This window comes from Morus notabilis, unplaced genomic scaffold (genome assembly GCF_000414095.1).
Source record: "Morus notabilis unplaced genomic scaffold, ASM41409v2 Scaffold45, whole genome shotgun sequence".
Classification (NCBI taxonomy): Eukaryota; Viridiplantae; Streptophyta; class Magnoliopsida; order Rosales; family Moraceae; genus Morus; species Morus notabilis.
In genome coordinates, this window is record NW_010366164.1 from 1,744,440 (window position 1) to 1,763,772 (window position 19,333).

Below are 19,333 nucleotides of genomic sequence, written 5' to 3' on the forward strand. Positions count from 1 at the left end.
GAGAGAGTCAAGGGGAGAGTGGGAAGGGGAAGGCCGGCGGCGGGGGGCGGCGGTGGAAGGAGAGGGGAAGAAGAGAGATCCGCTCGGAAGAAAAGAGAGAGAGAAAGCAGGGAAGAGAGAGAGAAAGAAGGGAAGAGAGAGAAGGAGAGGCCGGCGGTGACCACGGGAAGAAGAGGCTACGATGGAGATATTGCAGGAGAGAGAGAGAGAGATTTGCATGAGAGAGAGAGAGAGAGAGAGAGAGAGAGAGAGTGTCGGGAGAAAATGAAGAAGAAGAAGAAGGGTATGTTAGGTCAGAGTTATTTGCGACGACTTATTCGTCGCAAATAAATTTAAAATGTCGTCGCTAATAATAAAATATTTGTCATCGCAAATTAATATAAATGTCATCGCAAATACTAAAATATTTGCGACGATATTTTCTCGCCGCAAATATTTTAAAGTCGTCGCAACTAATGCTTTTTTCCCGCGCCTACTTTATCGTCAAATAAGATTATTTACGACGACAGTAAAACAATGTCGTCGCAAATAAGGTAAAACTATTTGCGACGATAAATGTCGTCACAAATAGTGATGACTTGTCGTCGCAAAAAAACGGATTACCTTGGCGCCAATAATCTGCGCCATTGAAAATTGCGCACCAATATTATTTGTGATGACATTGAAGTTATTAGCGACGACATAGTTATTTTATTTAACGGTATGTATTTGCGACGACAAATGTCGTCGCAAATGGGCTTAATTGTTGTAGTGATATATATCCCATAGATAAGAATTTAGCTAGCATTGTTTTTTCTCATAGTATGCCAATTACTTTTACTTGGTGTTTCTTAAAGAGTCCTCAAAATCAAAACTATATTCTTTTTTCCTAGTTGAAGAAATGATTTGATTAATTTCTTTGCACATTTATCCTCATCATTATATTTCATAAGTGGGTTCCCCACTAGGCGTCATTGTAAGTATAAATAAGCAAACTTCATTCTCTTTCTCATCAATATGTTTTTGAATTGGAACACAATAAATTTGACCACCCTTAAAACTATACAATTTTACGCGCTTAATCAATGCACATAATTGAAAAGGTGGTTACCTAGCTTCAGGTAAAAATTCAACGGGTCCCTCTCTTTAACAAGTTTTTCTTTCCCATTTTACGACTAGCTAGCTAGGATTGTCATCTCCTTTGACATCTAAATATAGTAAAGACTTTTGTTAATCTTAACCCATTGGTTTCTTTAATTTATTGGTCATCATTTTCCGACTAAAACAAAACAGAAAATGAGGACTTGTATATATGTATTCTCAATCTCAAATATTTCCTATTTACCGCATGACACAATTAGTTTATATATATATATATATAATTACACTACATGGTAAAATTTCATACCTTAAATTGAAATTTAGGAAAATTTTAAAAATATTGTAAAATTAAGAAAAATTACATCTTAATTATCATAATGATCTCATATTTTGTACTATATATTTTATATAGTCATTATTTATTCTTATAATATTTTAAAATTTTTGCTATATTCCAACACTAGCGACTATTTAAACTTTGCCTATATGTTGTTCCTTTATCTATGGAGATTGGTAACCATCTCTTTTCATTAATCCCTAAATTTTGATAGAAGGCAATATTTTATCCCACGTTTCTTAGTTAAGATGCATGTCAAGAGATCTTCTGATCACTCTCTTAATTAGCCGGTGTCTTTTGCAGGCATGATAAAGATATATTCTTATATTTCCCATATTTTATGTCATTTTTGTTGGTTGTTGAACCAAAGTAGCTAGTGTCTTCTTTTGACACAACAATAAAACTGTTGAAAATATTTTCTCTTGTTCAAATTAGATACACAAATTAATGTTTATAACAAACTTACCCCATAGGAACAGGAGTTTATAATGTTCAACTTTTAACGGGGCAATACGTGTGGAAAGGATAATATGTTTGTGTGTGTGTGTGTAGTGTACATACACGAGGTCATACGGCGCCCAAGCGTATCAATTTGGAACATTGAAAGAGTTGTTGAAACTCTATTATATCAATGTCTCAGTTGGTCAACTTTTAAAGAGATGTTGAAAATCCTAATGCCGGTTAGTAGAGTGGCAATTAATATGATTTTCTTTAACTAACTGATTTACTTTCCACTTCTTCATTTCTTAATTGAACAACATGATTAGTAGTGACTAGACTGAAAATTGAATGAAATATTGGGAAATAATGGAAAGAAAAAGAATCAACCTACCTTATCTTACAAATAAAAGACCGCCTAACAGAAGATACTGATCTAAAAATTGAAATCAAAGGGGTTTAGAGTAACTAATATGTATAATGATTTTTTTTTGCTTCTGGTGTATATAATGATAAATATTCATGATATTCAGCCCCACGGGCCACCAATCCAAAATGAATGGTTTTTTTTTTTTTTCTTTTTTTTTTTTTTAAATGAATTGCTCAAGGTTGAGTCCACATCTTTGATAATCATCGAAATTCATTTGTGTTCAGAAAGTGGAGCCTACCTTTTTATGCATACGTGTAATCCACAAAGCTGTCATGTGGATCACACATCACGAGCAGATACTAAAAACAGTTTTAACTCCAGAATTGCTATGGTAAATAGTGCGTGCAGTCGATTAGGGTAATAATATCATCTCTGCTTAGCTATTTTGATCGGTAAAAAGTTTTCAGGTTTTCTTTTCTTTTTCCTTTTTTCCTTGATTTTAGGGTTATTCAGAAAATTTAATATACATCAAATTGAATTTAATAGGTAATTTCTCAGTTCACAGAAAATTTTGACCGAAAATAACCAAAACACCCATGAAAATAAGGTTAAAAAGAAAAAAAAAAAAACCCAAAATTCAAAAGTTAGAAAAAAAAAATTCTCATGTTGGTTTTTTAAATAAAATTTTTTTGTTTTTGTTTTTAGGGTATTTTAGAAGTCAAAATAGATAGCTGATCTGGAGAAGATATACATTTGCTTATGAAAAGCAATATATATGAATAAAATAGTATACTTTTGAAATGATAGAAAACTGGGAGTATTACATTTTCAAAAATAAATAATTTACGAATTTTAGAATTGATCACATGGAAAGTTAATTAATAAAATATAAATAATAATTGAAAAAAAATGAAGAATTTAGTTTTGAGGGTGCATGAATCTGTACATTTTATCTCTTACTCTTGATAAATATTTTTTTATTAGTGTAATATATTTATCTCTTATTCTTGATAAATATCTTTTTATTAATGTAATTATTTAATTAAAAAGATTATAAATAAAGAATAAAATGTAAAAAAACAGGACAATGTATTTTTAAATGATATTTATCAAGATTGTCTATTTGTTTGTTATTTTGGTTTTAACCCTTGGAATGTGATGTATTTACATGCATGCACAAAAAAACGTATTCTTTTGAATACGATTGTACGTCGCTCGCTCTGTCATTGTTGCACCAACGCATTTATCTCATCTTTTCTGTTTTTTCTGAAGCTTATGCTCAGTTTGTTCTTTTATCAGCAAACGGAACAACAACACACGTACCTTTCATTCTTTTCCATATTTCCTTTTTCTTTTAACCCACAAAGAAAGGAAAAGAAGGACAAAGAAGAAAGAAACAATGGGCTACACAGAAGTCGAAGAGAAACCATCTTTTCTACATAGCACTTTTTTTTTCTTTTTTTCTTTTTTTCCGTTTGGTAAGGATATTATAACTAATCATTGAAATTCCACAGATTGGAAGATCTTTTTTTTTTTTCCTTTTTTTGTTTTGTTTGGGATTTACAAGTTGAAGATGATTCGCTATTTGTTAACTTTTTTAGTGGGGGTTATTTGTACTCTTGTATGTATTCTACCAAAATCTAACACGAATCTATAAAATTCTCACAAAATTTTTTTGGGGCTCTGGGTATAAAATTCGGAAAAACTAGGTGATATGTCACAGTTTTTATATATCTTTATACTCGTGCTTAAAATTTTTTTGTGGTGCAGATTTATACTACATTTGGTTGACTTTAGTAATTACTCAACTGGTGCAGATTTATACTACATTTGGTTGACTTTATTAATTACTCAACTTGTACACTACACACAAATCAAAGGCTCCACTATTCCTGGTATAAATACGAATGTGAGGTTTTTGTTTGGCATTTGGGCCTTGGCTTGGCTTCATAAAGCCTATGGCTACTGAGTTTGACTGGAGAACTCGTATGGCCATGGCCAATTGGGCTGGGCCCAGTGAGTGCAAGATTCATGGGCACTTTACAGGCACCACAAGTTTGGTTTGGATGTTTCATGCAAGACACATAAACTTTTACAAAAATGTCACTGCCAAATATACTTAAAAATCATAAAATCATAAATATATACATAAAAAATCATAAAATTCTTACAAAATCTAACAATAGTGAATGAAATACATAAAAATATAAATATAATTTTACTCGATACACAAAATTTAAATGATATTATTGTGGAATATCTTGAATAGTTTTAATACCCATAACAAAAGTCAATTTAATTTTAAAAACCATGACATATTACCTAAATATCTCCAGATTCATTTTTTCACCAAGCCTTTGTTTGAGATAGGGAACAAATTTTTTAAAGAGAAAAGTAAGTAATTTGTCATGGTTTTGTACATGTCTATTATTTATAACATTTTAAATAATTAGGTGTTAATGTGTTATTATAATCTTTTATTTTTTCTTTATTAATTGAATAATAATTGTTTATTTTTAAGTCGGAGTGCCTTGAGTGATATTTCTCGTTTTTTCCTAAGTTTAAAGCCCAAGTGAACAACCATCAAGTTTATCAACAAATTTTGCTTACAAGTTACATGTCAGATACAGTTGAGGTTATATGTACACAATGCATCATACTCGTTCTACATTTCCAAAGTTAACACAGAAACACAAAAGTAATACTTCCTCAAGGATAACTCCGAATACTAAAGTATTGAACACACATTGAGTGTAACAAATTGTCAGTGACACTAATCAAACATAGCTTCACCTTTATTTCCCCCCTATACTACAGCTTCACCTTTTTTTATTTTTAGTTTTTCTTATACTCAACACGGATCTCTCTAAAAAGGTAGTCAAACACAACCATTTTGAAAACGCTCCCGAACGGGGCTCAAGAGTCTTTCAAATCCAGTCCTTGTCAAGAATTGTCAGCTAAAACAGACAGACATTTGGATCCGCTTCATCAGAGTCAAACTCAACCTGCAACAAGAAAATAAGACAAAACCATTAAAGTTTCTAGCATCTACTCATCGTGTCGAGTGAATTTCAAAAGCTCAAATAACACAAATCCACCAAAATGTCACATTGGCCTCATAAAAAGACACTCACATTCTCATCTTTATACCACTTTCCATGACAATTTCGCTTCCACCCTGCAGCCGTGAACTTGAGCTCTCTCTCTCGCCGCTCCCGGTAATCCATAAAACGCTTCGCAACTTCCTCCTCAGATGCTTCTGCAGCAGGAAATGAACTACCCACAACACTCAACTGACAATTAGTAGTTCTATCAGTAGCAGGACTTGCACTCAACTCTTTGTCACCGGTTTTGTTTCTTGAATCCTGCATTGGAGCTTTGTTGCTGAGGATTTCCCAAGCAGATTTTAGCGCCTCCCCACTCACCGGCTTGTAATCAGGGGACTTAAATTTTTTGCTGCAAGTTGCGGAGTTGGGATTGGCATTGCCACCAATAGAGCCTAATAAGAATATTCTCTTATTCAATTCTTCTTGTCTGTCAAACTCTCTTTCATTTAGCCTGGACTCTGCTGTGCGGTGGCGCGATCCTTTGCAATGCGCCTATGCCAAAACAAGTTCTTACCCATCAGCAAAATCTTTGCCAGAATTGGGAAAATGTTAGGAACAAATAAGAAGACAAAATCAAAATACCTTATACCATGTCTAATTTCTTAAAATTCCAAATTAAGGAAAAAAAAAAAAACTAACATGAGCAGTTGTCTACTTCACATTCCTCAATGATCCTTTCCATTGCTAAACCTTTTATCAAGTTGCAAAAAAAAAAAAAAAAATCATTCAAAGGTTCTTCAAACTTGGCAAGGTCTCTACTAAATTAAGGACAAATTCGACAACTTTCCTTCCTTGTGATCCAAATTAGATATCAATATAACCATTTTAGCTTCATCAAATCATTAAAAAAACACAAATTTAATATTTTATGCTCTTGCAACAATCGTAAAATTTTCTCGCGTTACTTTTACAAGCATTCGATTTCAGTTGCAACATAATGTGATGGGGGGTAAAAAGTGATGTTAAAACTACGGAGTCGTGTCTTGTAAATGTTGCCAACTAATGAATGCATATAGTAATAGATGAATCGGAAAAAAAAAATATATTTTGAGGGAAAACTGGAGAAAGAATTAACGTACGGAAAGCATGAAGAGGGAATCGATGACGGGATTTTGGGGGCAGACGAGACAGGCATACTTGCCATTTGATAGCTTTTTGTAGGACGAGGCGTCGACGGATTCCGCAACCAGAAACTCCAATCTCCTCTTCCGGTGCTGCGCCACTCTTCCCCAGCTATCGCCTCCGAACACGCTCATCTCTCTCTCTCTCTCTCTCTCTCTACACGAAGAGCATGAGATGTCTATTTTTCTTTTCGGATTATTATGATCTGTGCCCTAAATTTTGGGAACATTTCCGGTCTGGCCAGAATTTAAACTCTCATTTTGTCCCTAGAATTATTCCTATTTAATTTACTTTATTAAAATTTCTGTTAAAAATAAATTTTTTTTTTTAAAAAGAGTGATGCACATAGTCTTTTAAAATAAAAAAAAAATCACTACTTAACCCCTTTTTTGGTGGTCTTTTCACGAGATTAGTTTGAGTATGATAAAAAAGTGAAATCGTGTTTGGTTATATTTATGTTTGTTTTGAGTATATGTAATCAATAATCTTAAATGAATATATTAAGTAATTAAGTAATTAATAATTATTTAGCAAATAAAAATTAATATATTAATAATATAAACATTAATGAGTACATTAGTAATTAAACTATATATTATATAAATTAATATTCTAAATAATTAAAAATTAGTAATTAGTAATTAATTATAAGAAATTACTATGTTAGTAATGAACTCATATTTATTAGATTATAAGTAATTAATTAGTGTATTAAGAAAAATAATTAGTAAATACATAATTTATTAATATTCCGTTTAGTACTTAAATTATTAACTTTTAGTTACATAATTAAATAATTAGTTAATTAATTACTAATATTTATTTAATAATATATTATTTGATATATCACATGATCAATTTTTGGTAATTATTCTTTTTATAATGATTAATGATTAATGATTAATTATTGATTAGTATATTATATATTGATAATTATAATTTAATATTAATTATACTATTTATTTTTTATTTACCAACTATTTACTAGTTAATAGATTATAATTAACATAACATATGATTGTTATATTAATTATTAATTATTTATTTAATAACCTATTATTACTTATTTTATTGTTAATATGTTATTTAATTAATTTTTGGCAATTAATCTTTAACTAATAATTATTACTTAATTATTAATTAATTATTTAATATAACTTTGCTGATAAGTACTAGAAAATGAAAACGGAAAAGGGAAAAAAACTTTCAATTGTTTTCTACTTTTTTCATAAAAATCATTCTCATTGTTTTTTTATTTTCGTTTCAATTTTCAAAACTTTTATTAAACAAATGCAATTTGATCGTTTTCGTGCCTCAAAAGACGTGCAGAAACGTTTTCGAAAATAACTAAAAAATAATTTCAAACGCACCCTTGATATCTTAAGATTTTTAACATTTTTTCCATGTTTTTTATTCAAAATTTTATTTTAGGTGATGCCGCCAAAAAAAATATCAGTAAACTGTAAAAGATAAGAATTTAAAAATGTATTTTGCATGTATGACTCACCAAGAACGTCGTTAATGTAGAAGGGGCCATGTTTGAGAGCCCAATCCGTGTAGTTGAAGCCGAAACGCGAGGGTTCTGAGCCACCCACAATAATCTTGTTGGAAGCAGCTTCATGAGTTTTGTTAGGGCGTTGCTACCAGCCATTTCCATGTTTGGGACGACGGTTGGTGTTGTTGGAACCAAACGGGCAATCCCGGCTCGCCGCGCAGCCTCCGGCAAAAGTGGAAGCCATCAGCAGTGCTATGGCGGCACAATGTGCAAATGTGGAATAACCCATTTTCAAGTGGTGCAACTTACGATCGAATTGTAAGAGGCGGAGTTATTTGAGAATGAGGAGATCATGAGTTGGTAGATATAGGTTCTTATATAGACAACAGAGAATAGTGAAAAATGGCCAAATTTGGCAAATTTTGAAATTTTTTTTTCTTGGTATGAATTAGGTTGGTAAAATAAAGATGGAAAATGTCAAACATGAACTCCACTATGTTTGTCCCCAGAGAGTGAGTGAGTGAGAGAGAGAGAGAGAGAGAGAGAGAGAGAGAGAGAGAGAGAGAGAGAAAACTTCCACTATATATGAAGTTGAATCTAAAAGTCAATATATTTCATCAAAGATGGCGCGTTTTGGCAGTAGGGAATCGACTTCACATAATTAGTAGGGATTCTTTTACCTAATGGTAAACAAAATGATCGTGTTATATAATCTAATGAAGTCAACGCTTTCAAGCTTGAAGACTTTAGTATATGCCTCAAGAAAATTTCTAATATTGATTTTGTAATAAAAGTAAATTTGCTTTTAAGAATGCTGTAGATAGGGAAGTTGTTTTTTTTAATCAATTAAATATCAGAAACTGCCCTTCCACCCAGGTTCTTTGGTAAAGAATTGAAGGCTTAGTGATCAGGTGAATTATATTGAATGAAAAAAGAGGTCAACCAGTACATGATATGATAATGGTATTAATTTCCTCATAATTTATATTAGCTAGGTTGACAAAATAAAAGCCAAACAATGCACTTGAAAGAGTTGCTGTTTTAACTGAAATTAGATTACATTGACGAAAAGTAAGTGGGAACTAAGGCGTAAAAATTTACAATAAATAAGATGCTGCTAAAATCTTATGGAATACGGTTGATGATATCTCAAAATTCTCTTCCGGTTAAGATTACAATTAAAAGTCAAAGGAGGAGTGATAAATACATACACACGTTTGGTTCATGTATTCAAAATCATGAGTCAGAATTATTCTCGTTTTACGTGTATTTTTTGTAAGAGAAAAATACTGTAGAGAAGCATGAATCATGATTCAGAATCAGGGACAAATATAAGAACCAAACATTTCAAATTTTCAAAACATAATTACGAGATAGCCACCCTCTTAAAGAAAAGCGACCAATGTTACACACACAATGTTAAAAAGGGTTATGTGGCCAGTCTAAATACAACATTCTACTAACCAAAAGTTACCATGCAATCGTTTTTCATATTAAGAAAAGCTTTGTTTCATTTAGTCTAGCTACACAATTACCCTTTTATCCCTCGAATATACTAAATAATCGTATCTTTGTCAGTTTATGGGTTAAACCTCGCAAAAGGTAACCCTCTAACGGATGAAAAAATAACAAGTGCCTTATTGTTTATATCCATTAACCAAATTGGCAGCACACGTAGCCATCATTTCCAGTCCGGCTGCTGGATTGGAGAGTAAGCCTAATATTCATTAGACATCGAAAAGAAGAAATTAAAAAAAAATGAAAAAAAAAGCTCAAATCAAGAGATGAAGAATAAAACTAACGGATAACATGCTAACATTTTAACGTGCAAATTTTTCCTGAATTGATTAAACATAAAAAATAACGTTCTTTAAATAAGTATATTATTTGAAAGTTGAAATTAATTAGTCTACAAGACGTAAATAAAGCATATTTATAGCACTTGTTATTCAATTAATGTAAAGTACACTAAGACAGAAAAATGTGTGATTACATAAAATTAGCACAAACAAATCGTCCAAAAGCTAATTTTTTATTAAACAAGTGTACCATACAAGTCTATTAAATAAATCCTCTCAGAACAATCACAAAAATTATTACATCAAAAGAAATAAGAATGTTGCAGATATAAGTCACCATCTAAACTACACAAACTTTTAATTACTGATTATTTATGCTTGAAAAAAAAAAAAAAAAAGAACTGATTGAAACAAAACGACCTATTAGACTTTGAAATAAAAAGCAGGGGAAGTCATGAAAACAATCAGTAGTATTCTGATCATTTTCTTATTAACTAACTAACTGATAGAAAGCACTCGTATTCATATTGCTTCTTAGTATTTGGTTCCCTATTGGTTATGTACGCCAGGCACGAAGCATAGGCATGACATAGAACTTCATGCGTCCGACACTGCAATGGAAGCCATTGCTTGCGCCACAAGCAAAGTAGTAAGGCTGCCACTTGTCCAACACGAACTCGAAACCCTCTCCGGAACCTTGCGTCTCGTTGGCGATCTGCTTGGCGTTGCTCAAATTGCAGTTTACGTAGCTCTTAAGGTCAGGCAGCAAGTATACATTATGCGGATGCGAGTTGCTATCAGCTGGTGGGTCGTACTTGAAAACTGTCAACATATCCAAGAAAAAAAAAAGGAAAATTGTAAGGGATTTACTTAAATATAGAAGTCATCATATATATGTTGATACGCAAACACATCACGTCTATGTATCTTTTTTAGCTATATAGGCGGCTCAACTATACCAAAAAATAAAAAATAAAAAATAAATAACTAGTACGTGCTAGAGCTGCATGAGAATTCCACAAACACTTACATATTGCTACTGACATAAAAATAATTCGTTGATATTGCAGAATTATAGTATTTATATGTAAATGTGATTTTAATGGCTACTCTAATATTTATATGTCCATCAATTGAGAATTGCTTTTTTAATTATAAGATATAATTTTGTAGTTACTTAAAAAAATTTAAGGTAATTAATGAAATTTACATCATATCATCAAATTACCATCAATAAATACATGATAACCACTGAAAACTTGTCTTTACGTGTTTGTATATATATATATATACATAATATGAATATATGTTTGCATGAAGACATATTGTATAATATATATAGAGGTAGCTAGGTAGGTTACCAAGAGTGTCATTGAGGTAAAAAGGGCCGTGCTTGAAAGCCCAGTCTGTGTAGCTGAAGTTGAAGCGCCAGTTTTCGGAGCCACCCACAAGAATCTTGCTAGGAAGTACTTCTTGTGTCTTGTTTGGGTGGTGATGACGATACCACCACCCACGATGCTTGAGACGCCAATCTGTGTAGTTAAACCCAAATCTCCTATCCCTGTTGGCCAAACATGACCCTGCCAACACTGAAGCAAAAAGCATAATTGCAAGTGCCTTCATTGCCAAAGAGTTAGTACTAGAATAATGTCCCATCTTAGTTTATAATCTTAAGATCAAATTAAGATGAGAAATTATATAAGAGGGATGTGCGCGTGTGTGTGTGTGTGTGTGTGTGTATGTATGTGTGTGTTACAAAATATAGAAAGAAAGCATAATATTTTGTAGTACAATTTGTTTGGTGTTAAGGGGAAGAGTAAATGGCACATATATATAGGGGAAGAGATCTTAGAAGAAATGGAGGACGAAGTCGTAAGTAGTACTAGTGCAAAATGGCCAAAATCGCGACCCTTTTTTAGAATGGGTTGGTGTAAGAGACCAAATATTTTGAGATGAATTTTAATTATTCTCCCCAAGTCAATCATCCACTAATTGTCTCCTCTTTTCTAAGTGCATAATTACAGCTTTCCAATAGTCAAACCGACTTAATTTTTTTTTTCTCTCTTTCTCATTTGTGGATCAAATTTATGAACAAAGACATGGATTTTCGGTATTATAATTGCATTTTGTATTTTTTAAAGTAAAATACTATAACTAAAAGAAGATGTTTAGAATTTCTTTTCACTCTTAGGTCTTAGCCTTATATACTAGAACAAGAAATACAAGAATAATTATCCAGCAAGGCTCGGTCTAAAATTTTCTATCTTTTCAGTTGAAATTAGAAAATTTGTTGTAAATTAAATTAGACTTATTTTGGAACCACCCAATATAATATCGTGAACCTTTTTTTTATCTTTTTTGGTAATTATATCGTGAATCTCTTGAAATGTGGTTATTATTGTATTGGGTTGCTTTTTTCCGCAACTTCTGCGAAGACTACTGAAGGTTGAAAACATCGCCCAAATAAGGTCAAAAAATGGGAGTCGAAAACAGAATAAACAAATAAAGATATGGTACGTGCGCATACTAATATGGAAGAAAAGAAATGGTGTGTTAACTGACTTGGAAAGATGGAAAACCATAAACGTATATCACGTACATATTCTATGGCATGTGTTCTCACACTCCTTTTTTTTTTTCTTTTTAATTTTTTTATTATTTAAGTGTCCACACGCCTATTTCTTAGTATGTGGATGCTTTGGAAAATTACTGCATAATACGAATGCATTACGAGGTTATGACGTATTCGCTTCAAAAATTTACCATTACCTATACACACTCGCTGGATTCGTGCCCTAATTTCCCCCGTGATTTTCCTATTACGTTTCTGCTTTGCATATTTTCCGAGAAGGTAACTATTTTACTGTTCCTAACTTCTGTAACTCGAGCATGGGTCGTCTTGGATATAAATTTTGTAGTTGGGCGACTCTTTTAGATTGCTGAAAATCTGGCATTAATGAAGACTTGAAGCATGTAAAGAATGAGTTTTTTTTTTTTTAAAGCGTTATTTGCCCCTGAGATCGCTTACGGGTTATGACAGCAAATTGCTTACAAAGAATGTACTTTTTAATCTGTTCCAAAGAGAAATCTTCTGAATTGTGAAGAATCATTTTCCTGCAAGTACAACCTTTCCAAGTTGATGGTAATTTCGCTATAATTGTCCCAACTTGAAACGGTTCAGCAAGTTCAATTTTCACAGCCCTCAATTCGTTAACAATATTTCATGAACTTGAGGCAAAACGGGTTTATCATCAATCATTTTGAAATAAAAATATTTCAAGAGTGTTGGTGTAGAGATTGTGCAGATGGTGGTCTGACAGAGCATTCCAACATATGAGCTCATCTTCTTGTTGCTTCTTTCGTTCTATCTTCAGTTCGTTACTGTCAGTGTCTGCATGTTTTGGAATTGGTTCTAGAGCAGGATTAAGAGCATAGTAAATCTTCAGAGTGGTTAACAGGAACTTCAATATGTCTTGCCAACAAGTGAAATTCATCCCACCAAACCGGTCCAGTTTCACCAAGTGATCTTTATTCATCATATTGGTTGTGGTAACAGTAGTTTCTGTCTCTATTGAAATAACGCTTTAAGATTGTTGAAAATCTGATAATGAAGACTTGAAACCATAACAAATACGCTTTCCTTAAAGATTATTTGCCCCTCTCCTCTGTGAGATTGCTTACGGATTATAATAGGAAGTAGTAAATCGTTGTCAAGATATGACAAGCCATTCTATGTGTTTCTGCTCTAAACAAAAGTAAAAAACACCAAGAGCAGTGAACACTTTTTTTGGAGGAGAGAAAGTAAACGAGATTAAGTGCCAAGTGCGCTTAATAAGCGCCAAAAGAGTCTCTATAGCCTCACTGCCCATGCAATGCACGTGAGTCACAAGAGACTCTCTTGTTGCCACTTACATCAACTCACTCACTTGTATGGTATCTTATAAAGTGCTACTCCACTTCATAAGTTTCCAATGTGAGATTTTGGTTGTCAAGCTATAGGCCTTTATATATTTAAACTTAAACAATTCCAACAGTATAAAAATGTCATGATTTTTTTCTCGTGATCAATCCTTTTCTATTGGGTTTTAGTTAGAGGATTTTTAACAAGGCATATTTGTAGCTAACTTTCCAGTGCCCCGGGGCTGTCCCGGGGCTGCCCCGGAGCTGAACTGGGGCAGTCCCAGGGATGCTCCGGGGCTGTCCCATGGTTGTTCCGGAGGCTGTCCTTGGGGTAAATCTCTACTTTATCCTTTGAGATTAGCTCCTGGCTTGAGACAATTTTCTTAATCGTCTTTTAGGATGTCTTTTGTATATTAATTTGGTGTTCTCCTACTTATTTTCTGTTCTTATTAGTAACATTGAAGTGAGAGACTTGCTATATGATAGATCAGAGAGAGAATGTCAACTTAGATGGTATACTTTCTTTTGTCAAATTTCTAGATTATTAGAATAAAAACAATCAGATGAATACCTACGATCTATTAAAAAAAAAAAAAAAAAAACAATTCAGTCCGGGGTGATACCTAAAATACAAGTCATGAGTACACATATTTGGTAGGAAAAAGGAGAGGTACATGGGTGACAGTGGACTAGGCAGTAGAGAAATGAGGAGAGAACTCTACGCGACTTTCTATGACGGGAGGGATTCTAATCATGAGCAACGGTGACAAGGGGTGCACGGCCACCGGAAGTGAAAGGTAGTGGCAGAGCTACTTGGAGACGAGTGGGCCCCACCTGAGTTTTTTTTTTCTTTTTTAAATCAGCCTTTAAAATTTTGATTTTTTTTTTTTGGTTTTGTTCCATTGAGATACAGTTTTTTTCATGTACACTCCTACTGAATTTTACACATTTTTATTACTTAAAAACAAAAATATATGTCCCTACTGAAATAGATTTTTGACTCCGTCACTAGTGAGAGATGAGGTAGGCCGTTGCCATGGGGAGGGCATGAACTCGGCGCAACCGCATGTTGAAGGCATACGTGGCTGCCAACGAGGATGGCGTTGTTCACCTATGATGCATTTATAGTAGAAGACCACGAATGCCTTAACCCAAATATGTGTCTCTTCTCTATAAAGATTAATTCTACATGATGTTTACACTCAATCTCACTTTAATTTTTGACTTTTCAAACGTCACACAGATAGTCTCTGAGGGTTTATTTTGTTTCAGTTTCAGCCCTTTCATCAACCAGACGTTAAAATTTAATAGAATTTATATAAATTATAGTCTAAAATTAGAAACAGCTAAAATTTTTAGTTTATATGTGGAAATTAATTTTTAATTTTTTATATTATTTTAGTCTCTAAACTTTATATGTTTCTAATTTTAGTCCATAATTTTTACAAATTTTGTCAAATATTTACACCAAATTAGCATAAGGATTGAAACTAAAACTGAATAAAATCTCAAAAACTAATGACGTTTAAAAAGTCAGGGACTAAAATGAGATTAATGTTAAACGTCAGAGACTATTTGTGAGATTAACCCTCTATATAACCCAAATTTAGTTTTCATTATTCTTTTTTTTTTTATTTTCATTTTAACTTTTTCTTTTTCTGATGAAATTATTAATTTAGAGATGATTAATTAAATGGATAAAATGAACATTTTATATTAAAAAAAATAAGTCTGCCATATCTAGATGATGTTTTCTTAAACTATAATACTATTTTTATATTACCTAGTGCACAATATAGTCTATGAGTTTCCATAGTCGTACATATGTTAGATTTTGGCTTTCTTAAAACACCCTTCAATTTTTTGAATTTGGCTATTCCCTCTTTTTATTTTTTCATAGTAATTGCCCCCTCAACTTAAAAATCTTTGAAGTTATGATCTAATTGAAAATGGTGTTTATTATTTTGTACGATTTTGATCACGTGACATGCACATGAACATTTATAAGGGCAATAAAGGTCATTTCTCACCCTTTAAGTGTCTGTTACGGGCAATTACCATTGAAAATTAAGAGTTATTTTTTTTAAAGTTCATTTTGTTACATTAATATAACAGAACTTATCCTTCATAGCAATTCACCCCCTCAACTTAAAAATCTTTAAAGTTATGATCCAATTGAAAACGGCGTTTATTATTTTGTACGATTTTGATCACGTGACGTGCACATGAACGTTTGTGAGGGTAATGAAAGTCATTTCTCACCCTTTAGGTGTCTGTTACGGGCAATTACCATTGAAAATTAAGAGTTATTATTTTACAGTTCATTTTGTTACATTAATATAACAGAACAAATAGAAAAAGAAATGACTTTCATTACCCTCCATGAATGCTTATGTGTACGTCACATGATCAGAATCATCTAAAAAACAGAAACCGGTCTCAATTGAACCTTAATTGCAAAGATTTATAAGTTGAAGGGGTCAATTGCTAGGAAAAAAAATAAAGATCAAATTGTCAAATTCGAAAAATTGAGAGGATGTTGGTATAAAAAAGACGCTAGATTATGAATAGACAAACATTAGTTCATAGGTTCAAACCATAAAGTTTGAATAAAAATTTAAATTTTTATGAGAGAAGACACTGTAAAATAAATAAATAAATATTACAATTCAAACCTACAAAACAAACAAAATTATCCAAATTTCAAATTCCTTTTACCCTTGAAATTCTGAAGACCGTGTCCAATCTAATATATTTTCATTCCTTTAGAAGTTTTCTCCCATCACTTTTTCATTTATTTGTTCATGTTGGAAAATTGATCTCCTCTGCGATCTCTATTGTTAGGTCCGTTTTTATCCTGGTGTCACAAGTGGTGTTGCAACACTTTACTGTAACACTGTTTGGGACAGAAAATCTAAAATTAAACCAGCAAAACAGTAAAGCAGGAAACTAATGCAGAAGCGTAAAGGACACCAAAAAAATGATATCGCAGTTCAGTGCGCACACCTACTCTGCGGGGCCACGCCCAGACAGTAATCAATCCACTAAGTTTAAAAGATTACAAAGGACCGAACGGTCTTACACACTCAACGACTCCCTCCTTGACGATGTCGCCGTTGCCTAGAATCTCCTTAGAAAACTTGATCAGCGAGCACCACTCGACTTGATGGTTTCCTCCCGAAACCAAAGAAATCTTCTCCCAAAGAACCAACTCGAAAGTGTTCTAACAATTTGTCGCAACATATCAAGCGACACTTAACATTACAATCTCATTCTCACATGAACACACACAACTTTTCTGTTTTCAGCACACAGTCTGCATAATACTTTCAGCACATTGTACATCTCATTTTTCTGCCGTTCAACCTCTAATACAAAAAAGCTCCCAGCTATTAATCCCACAAAGTCAACTCTTAATTTTGAGCAAGCAAATCCTCTTATTTTCAGCCCTTAAGCATGACAGCCAAATTTTCCTTAAGTGGCTCACCAATTTACAGTGCCTACCAAAACTTACCACCAATTTGCCAAAAATAATTTTCAAACAATTTGCCAAAAAATAAGCCAATCACAAATTACACTAACAATCTCTCCCTTTGGCTATTTTTGGCAAAACTAACATAAAGAACCTATTACAAGATAGAAGATAAAAAACAAAAAAAACAAAAAAACAACTAAGGGGATATTAAGAGTTCTCCCCCTTTTTGACAAATACAGCCAAAGTTAAAAAGAATACTAATAAAATAACCTTTTAGAAGCTGTTACTCCCCCTGAGTCCTCTACGAGTCTTACTCCCCCTGAATGTAACACTCTCTTAAACTTGATATTATCACCTGTCAAATGCTTGGACCAGCCACCATTACTACACACACAACCATTAGTACATGCTTCTAAAGAAGTATAAGTCCTATGACACCTTAAATCAGATTTCCTTACCCAAACACGTCTAGGAAATTTGTTTTGCACATCAATCCTTGCTTTAGGTGTCCTTCTTGAGTTTGCGGAATTTGGTGGATTCATGAGCATACCTCTCTTCAAAGCATTCAAATACTTATAGCATATTGGTCTTATATGGCCAGCTAAACCGCAGTAATAACATATGGGAACAAATCTTTTACGTCGAGGGGGTGAAATAATAACCTTCTTACTGAGGGTTGTGCGAGGTTTAAGAGCGGGTGTCTCCTTCACAAATACTGTATTGGACGTTGAACATTCACTGGTGTAGCCAAGTCCATGACGATCACAACTTGCTTTTCCTATAGAGAGAATATGATCCAATTTGGTGGTGCCGGAATTCATCATCTTCAAATTTTTCTGAGTGCTATCTAGTTTTGCCCTTGTGTCCTGCAACTTTTTCTCATTTTCAGTAGCTTGAAATTCATAGTTAACGGTAGCCCTCTTAAGCACATCATTCTCTTTAACAAGCTCACCAACTCGCTCTCGTAGAGACTTATTCATTTCACACACTTTAACCCATTTGCTGAACATGGTCTTATAGGATTCTTGTATGGCATCAATAGTCAACTCCTCACCATCACTGTCACTTTCAGAATCTGAAAAATCTCCTCCATTTTCACTGTTCACGGAATCTGTTACAGGCAGTGTTGTAACACTGTCTGCGACACTTTTTGTAACACTGTCTACAGAAACACTTTGATCAGTATAAATATTGAAAGCAACATAGTTACTCACATGGTCTTCATCCTCATGACTGCCTTCAGAGTCTTCATCACTCCATGTAGCATTAAATGACTTCTTCTTCTTCTTGAGGGTGTTGGCACACTCGGATTGAATGTGGCCATATCCGTCGTATTCCCGGCATTGAATACCCCTGTTTTTGGTCTTCATCTCTATGTTATTTGCTGCAGCTTTATTCTTCTGAAAGTTGCTGGAATTGTCATTTCTTGAATTCTCATTCTTCCTATTGACCTTCTTCATCACCTTGTTGAATTTCTTCGACAACTTTGTTATGGACTGGGCCAAGTCTTCATCATCATCATAATCAACTTCGGCTTGAAAGGCAATACTTTTCTCCTTCTTTCCTTCCTTGTTTTCATCCAAATTCATCTCAAAAGTGCGCAAAGAACCCATTAGCTCATCAAGTTTCATTGTTTGGATATCCTTGGCTTCCTCAATAGCTGTCACCTTATAAGCAAACCTCTGTAGAAGAGACCTCAAGACCTTCCTCACAAGCTTCTCCTCTGATATTTTCTCTCCAAGGGCAAAGGCCTCATTAGCAATATCACACAATTTTGAATTGAAATCAAAAATTGTTTCATCTTCAAGCATGTGTAAGTTTCCAAACCTAGTAGTGAGAATTTGAAGCTTTGATAGTCTCACGTCTGCCGTGCCCTCATGCGCCATTTGTAGAATTTCCCAAGCCTCCTTAGCCGACTCACATGTAGAAATGAGTTTGAATTGATTGGCGTCCACTCCGTTGAAAATGGCATTAAGAGCTCTTGAATTGCTATTCGCCAATCGATCTTCTTCAGTAGACCATTTCTCTTCGGGTTTCATAGCTTCTTCTCCAGCATCATTTTTGGTAATGGGGTACATCCAACCAATCAACACAGCACGCCACGCTTTCTCATCAAGTGCTTTGATGAACGCCTTCATACGAGCTTTCCAATAAGAGTAATTGCAGCCATCGAGGAGAGGAGGACGTGAAATTGCAACACTTTACTGTAA

General features: G+C 33.4%; 2 protein-coding genes across 2 annotated transcripts; both read right to left on the reverse strand.

Annotated features, from left to right (window-relative positions):
- Window positions 1–4,810: 4,810 nt before the first annotated feature.
- LOC21410184 (sodium channel modifier 1) lies at window positions 4,811–6,658 on the reverse strand. The gene is made up of 3 exons (XM_010109676.2): window positions 6,412–6,658; window positions 5,360–5,824; window positions 4,811–5,230 (listed from the first exon to the last, which is right to left on the reverse strand). Exons 1-3 carry the CDS (start codon window positions 6,586–6,588, stop codon window positions 5,183–5,185), a joined length of 690 nt encoding a protein of 229 aa, XP_010107978.1. The 5' UTR covers window positions 6,589–6,658; the 3' UTR covers window positions 4,811–5,182.
- A 3,417-nt stretch (window positions 6,659–10,075) lies between these two features.
- Window positions 10,076–11,527, reverse strand: LOC21410185. The gene is made up of 2 exons (XM_010109677.2): window positions 11,110–11,527; window positions 10,076–10,570 (listed from the first exon to the last, which is right to left on the reverse strand). Exons 1-2 carry the CDS (start codon window positions 11,402–11,404, stop codon window positions 10,305–10,307), a joined length of 561 nt encoding a protein of 186 aa, XP_010107979.1. The 5' UTR covers window positions 11,405–11,527; the 3' UTR covers window positions 10,076–10,304.
- Between the last annotated feature and the right edge of the window lie 7,806 nt (window positions 11,528–19,333).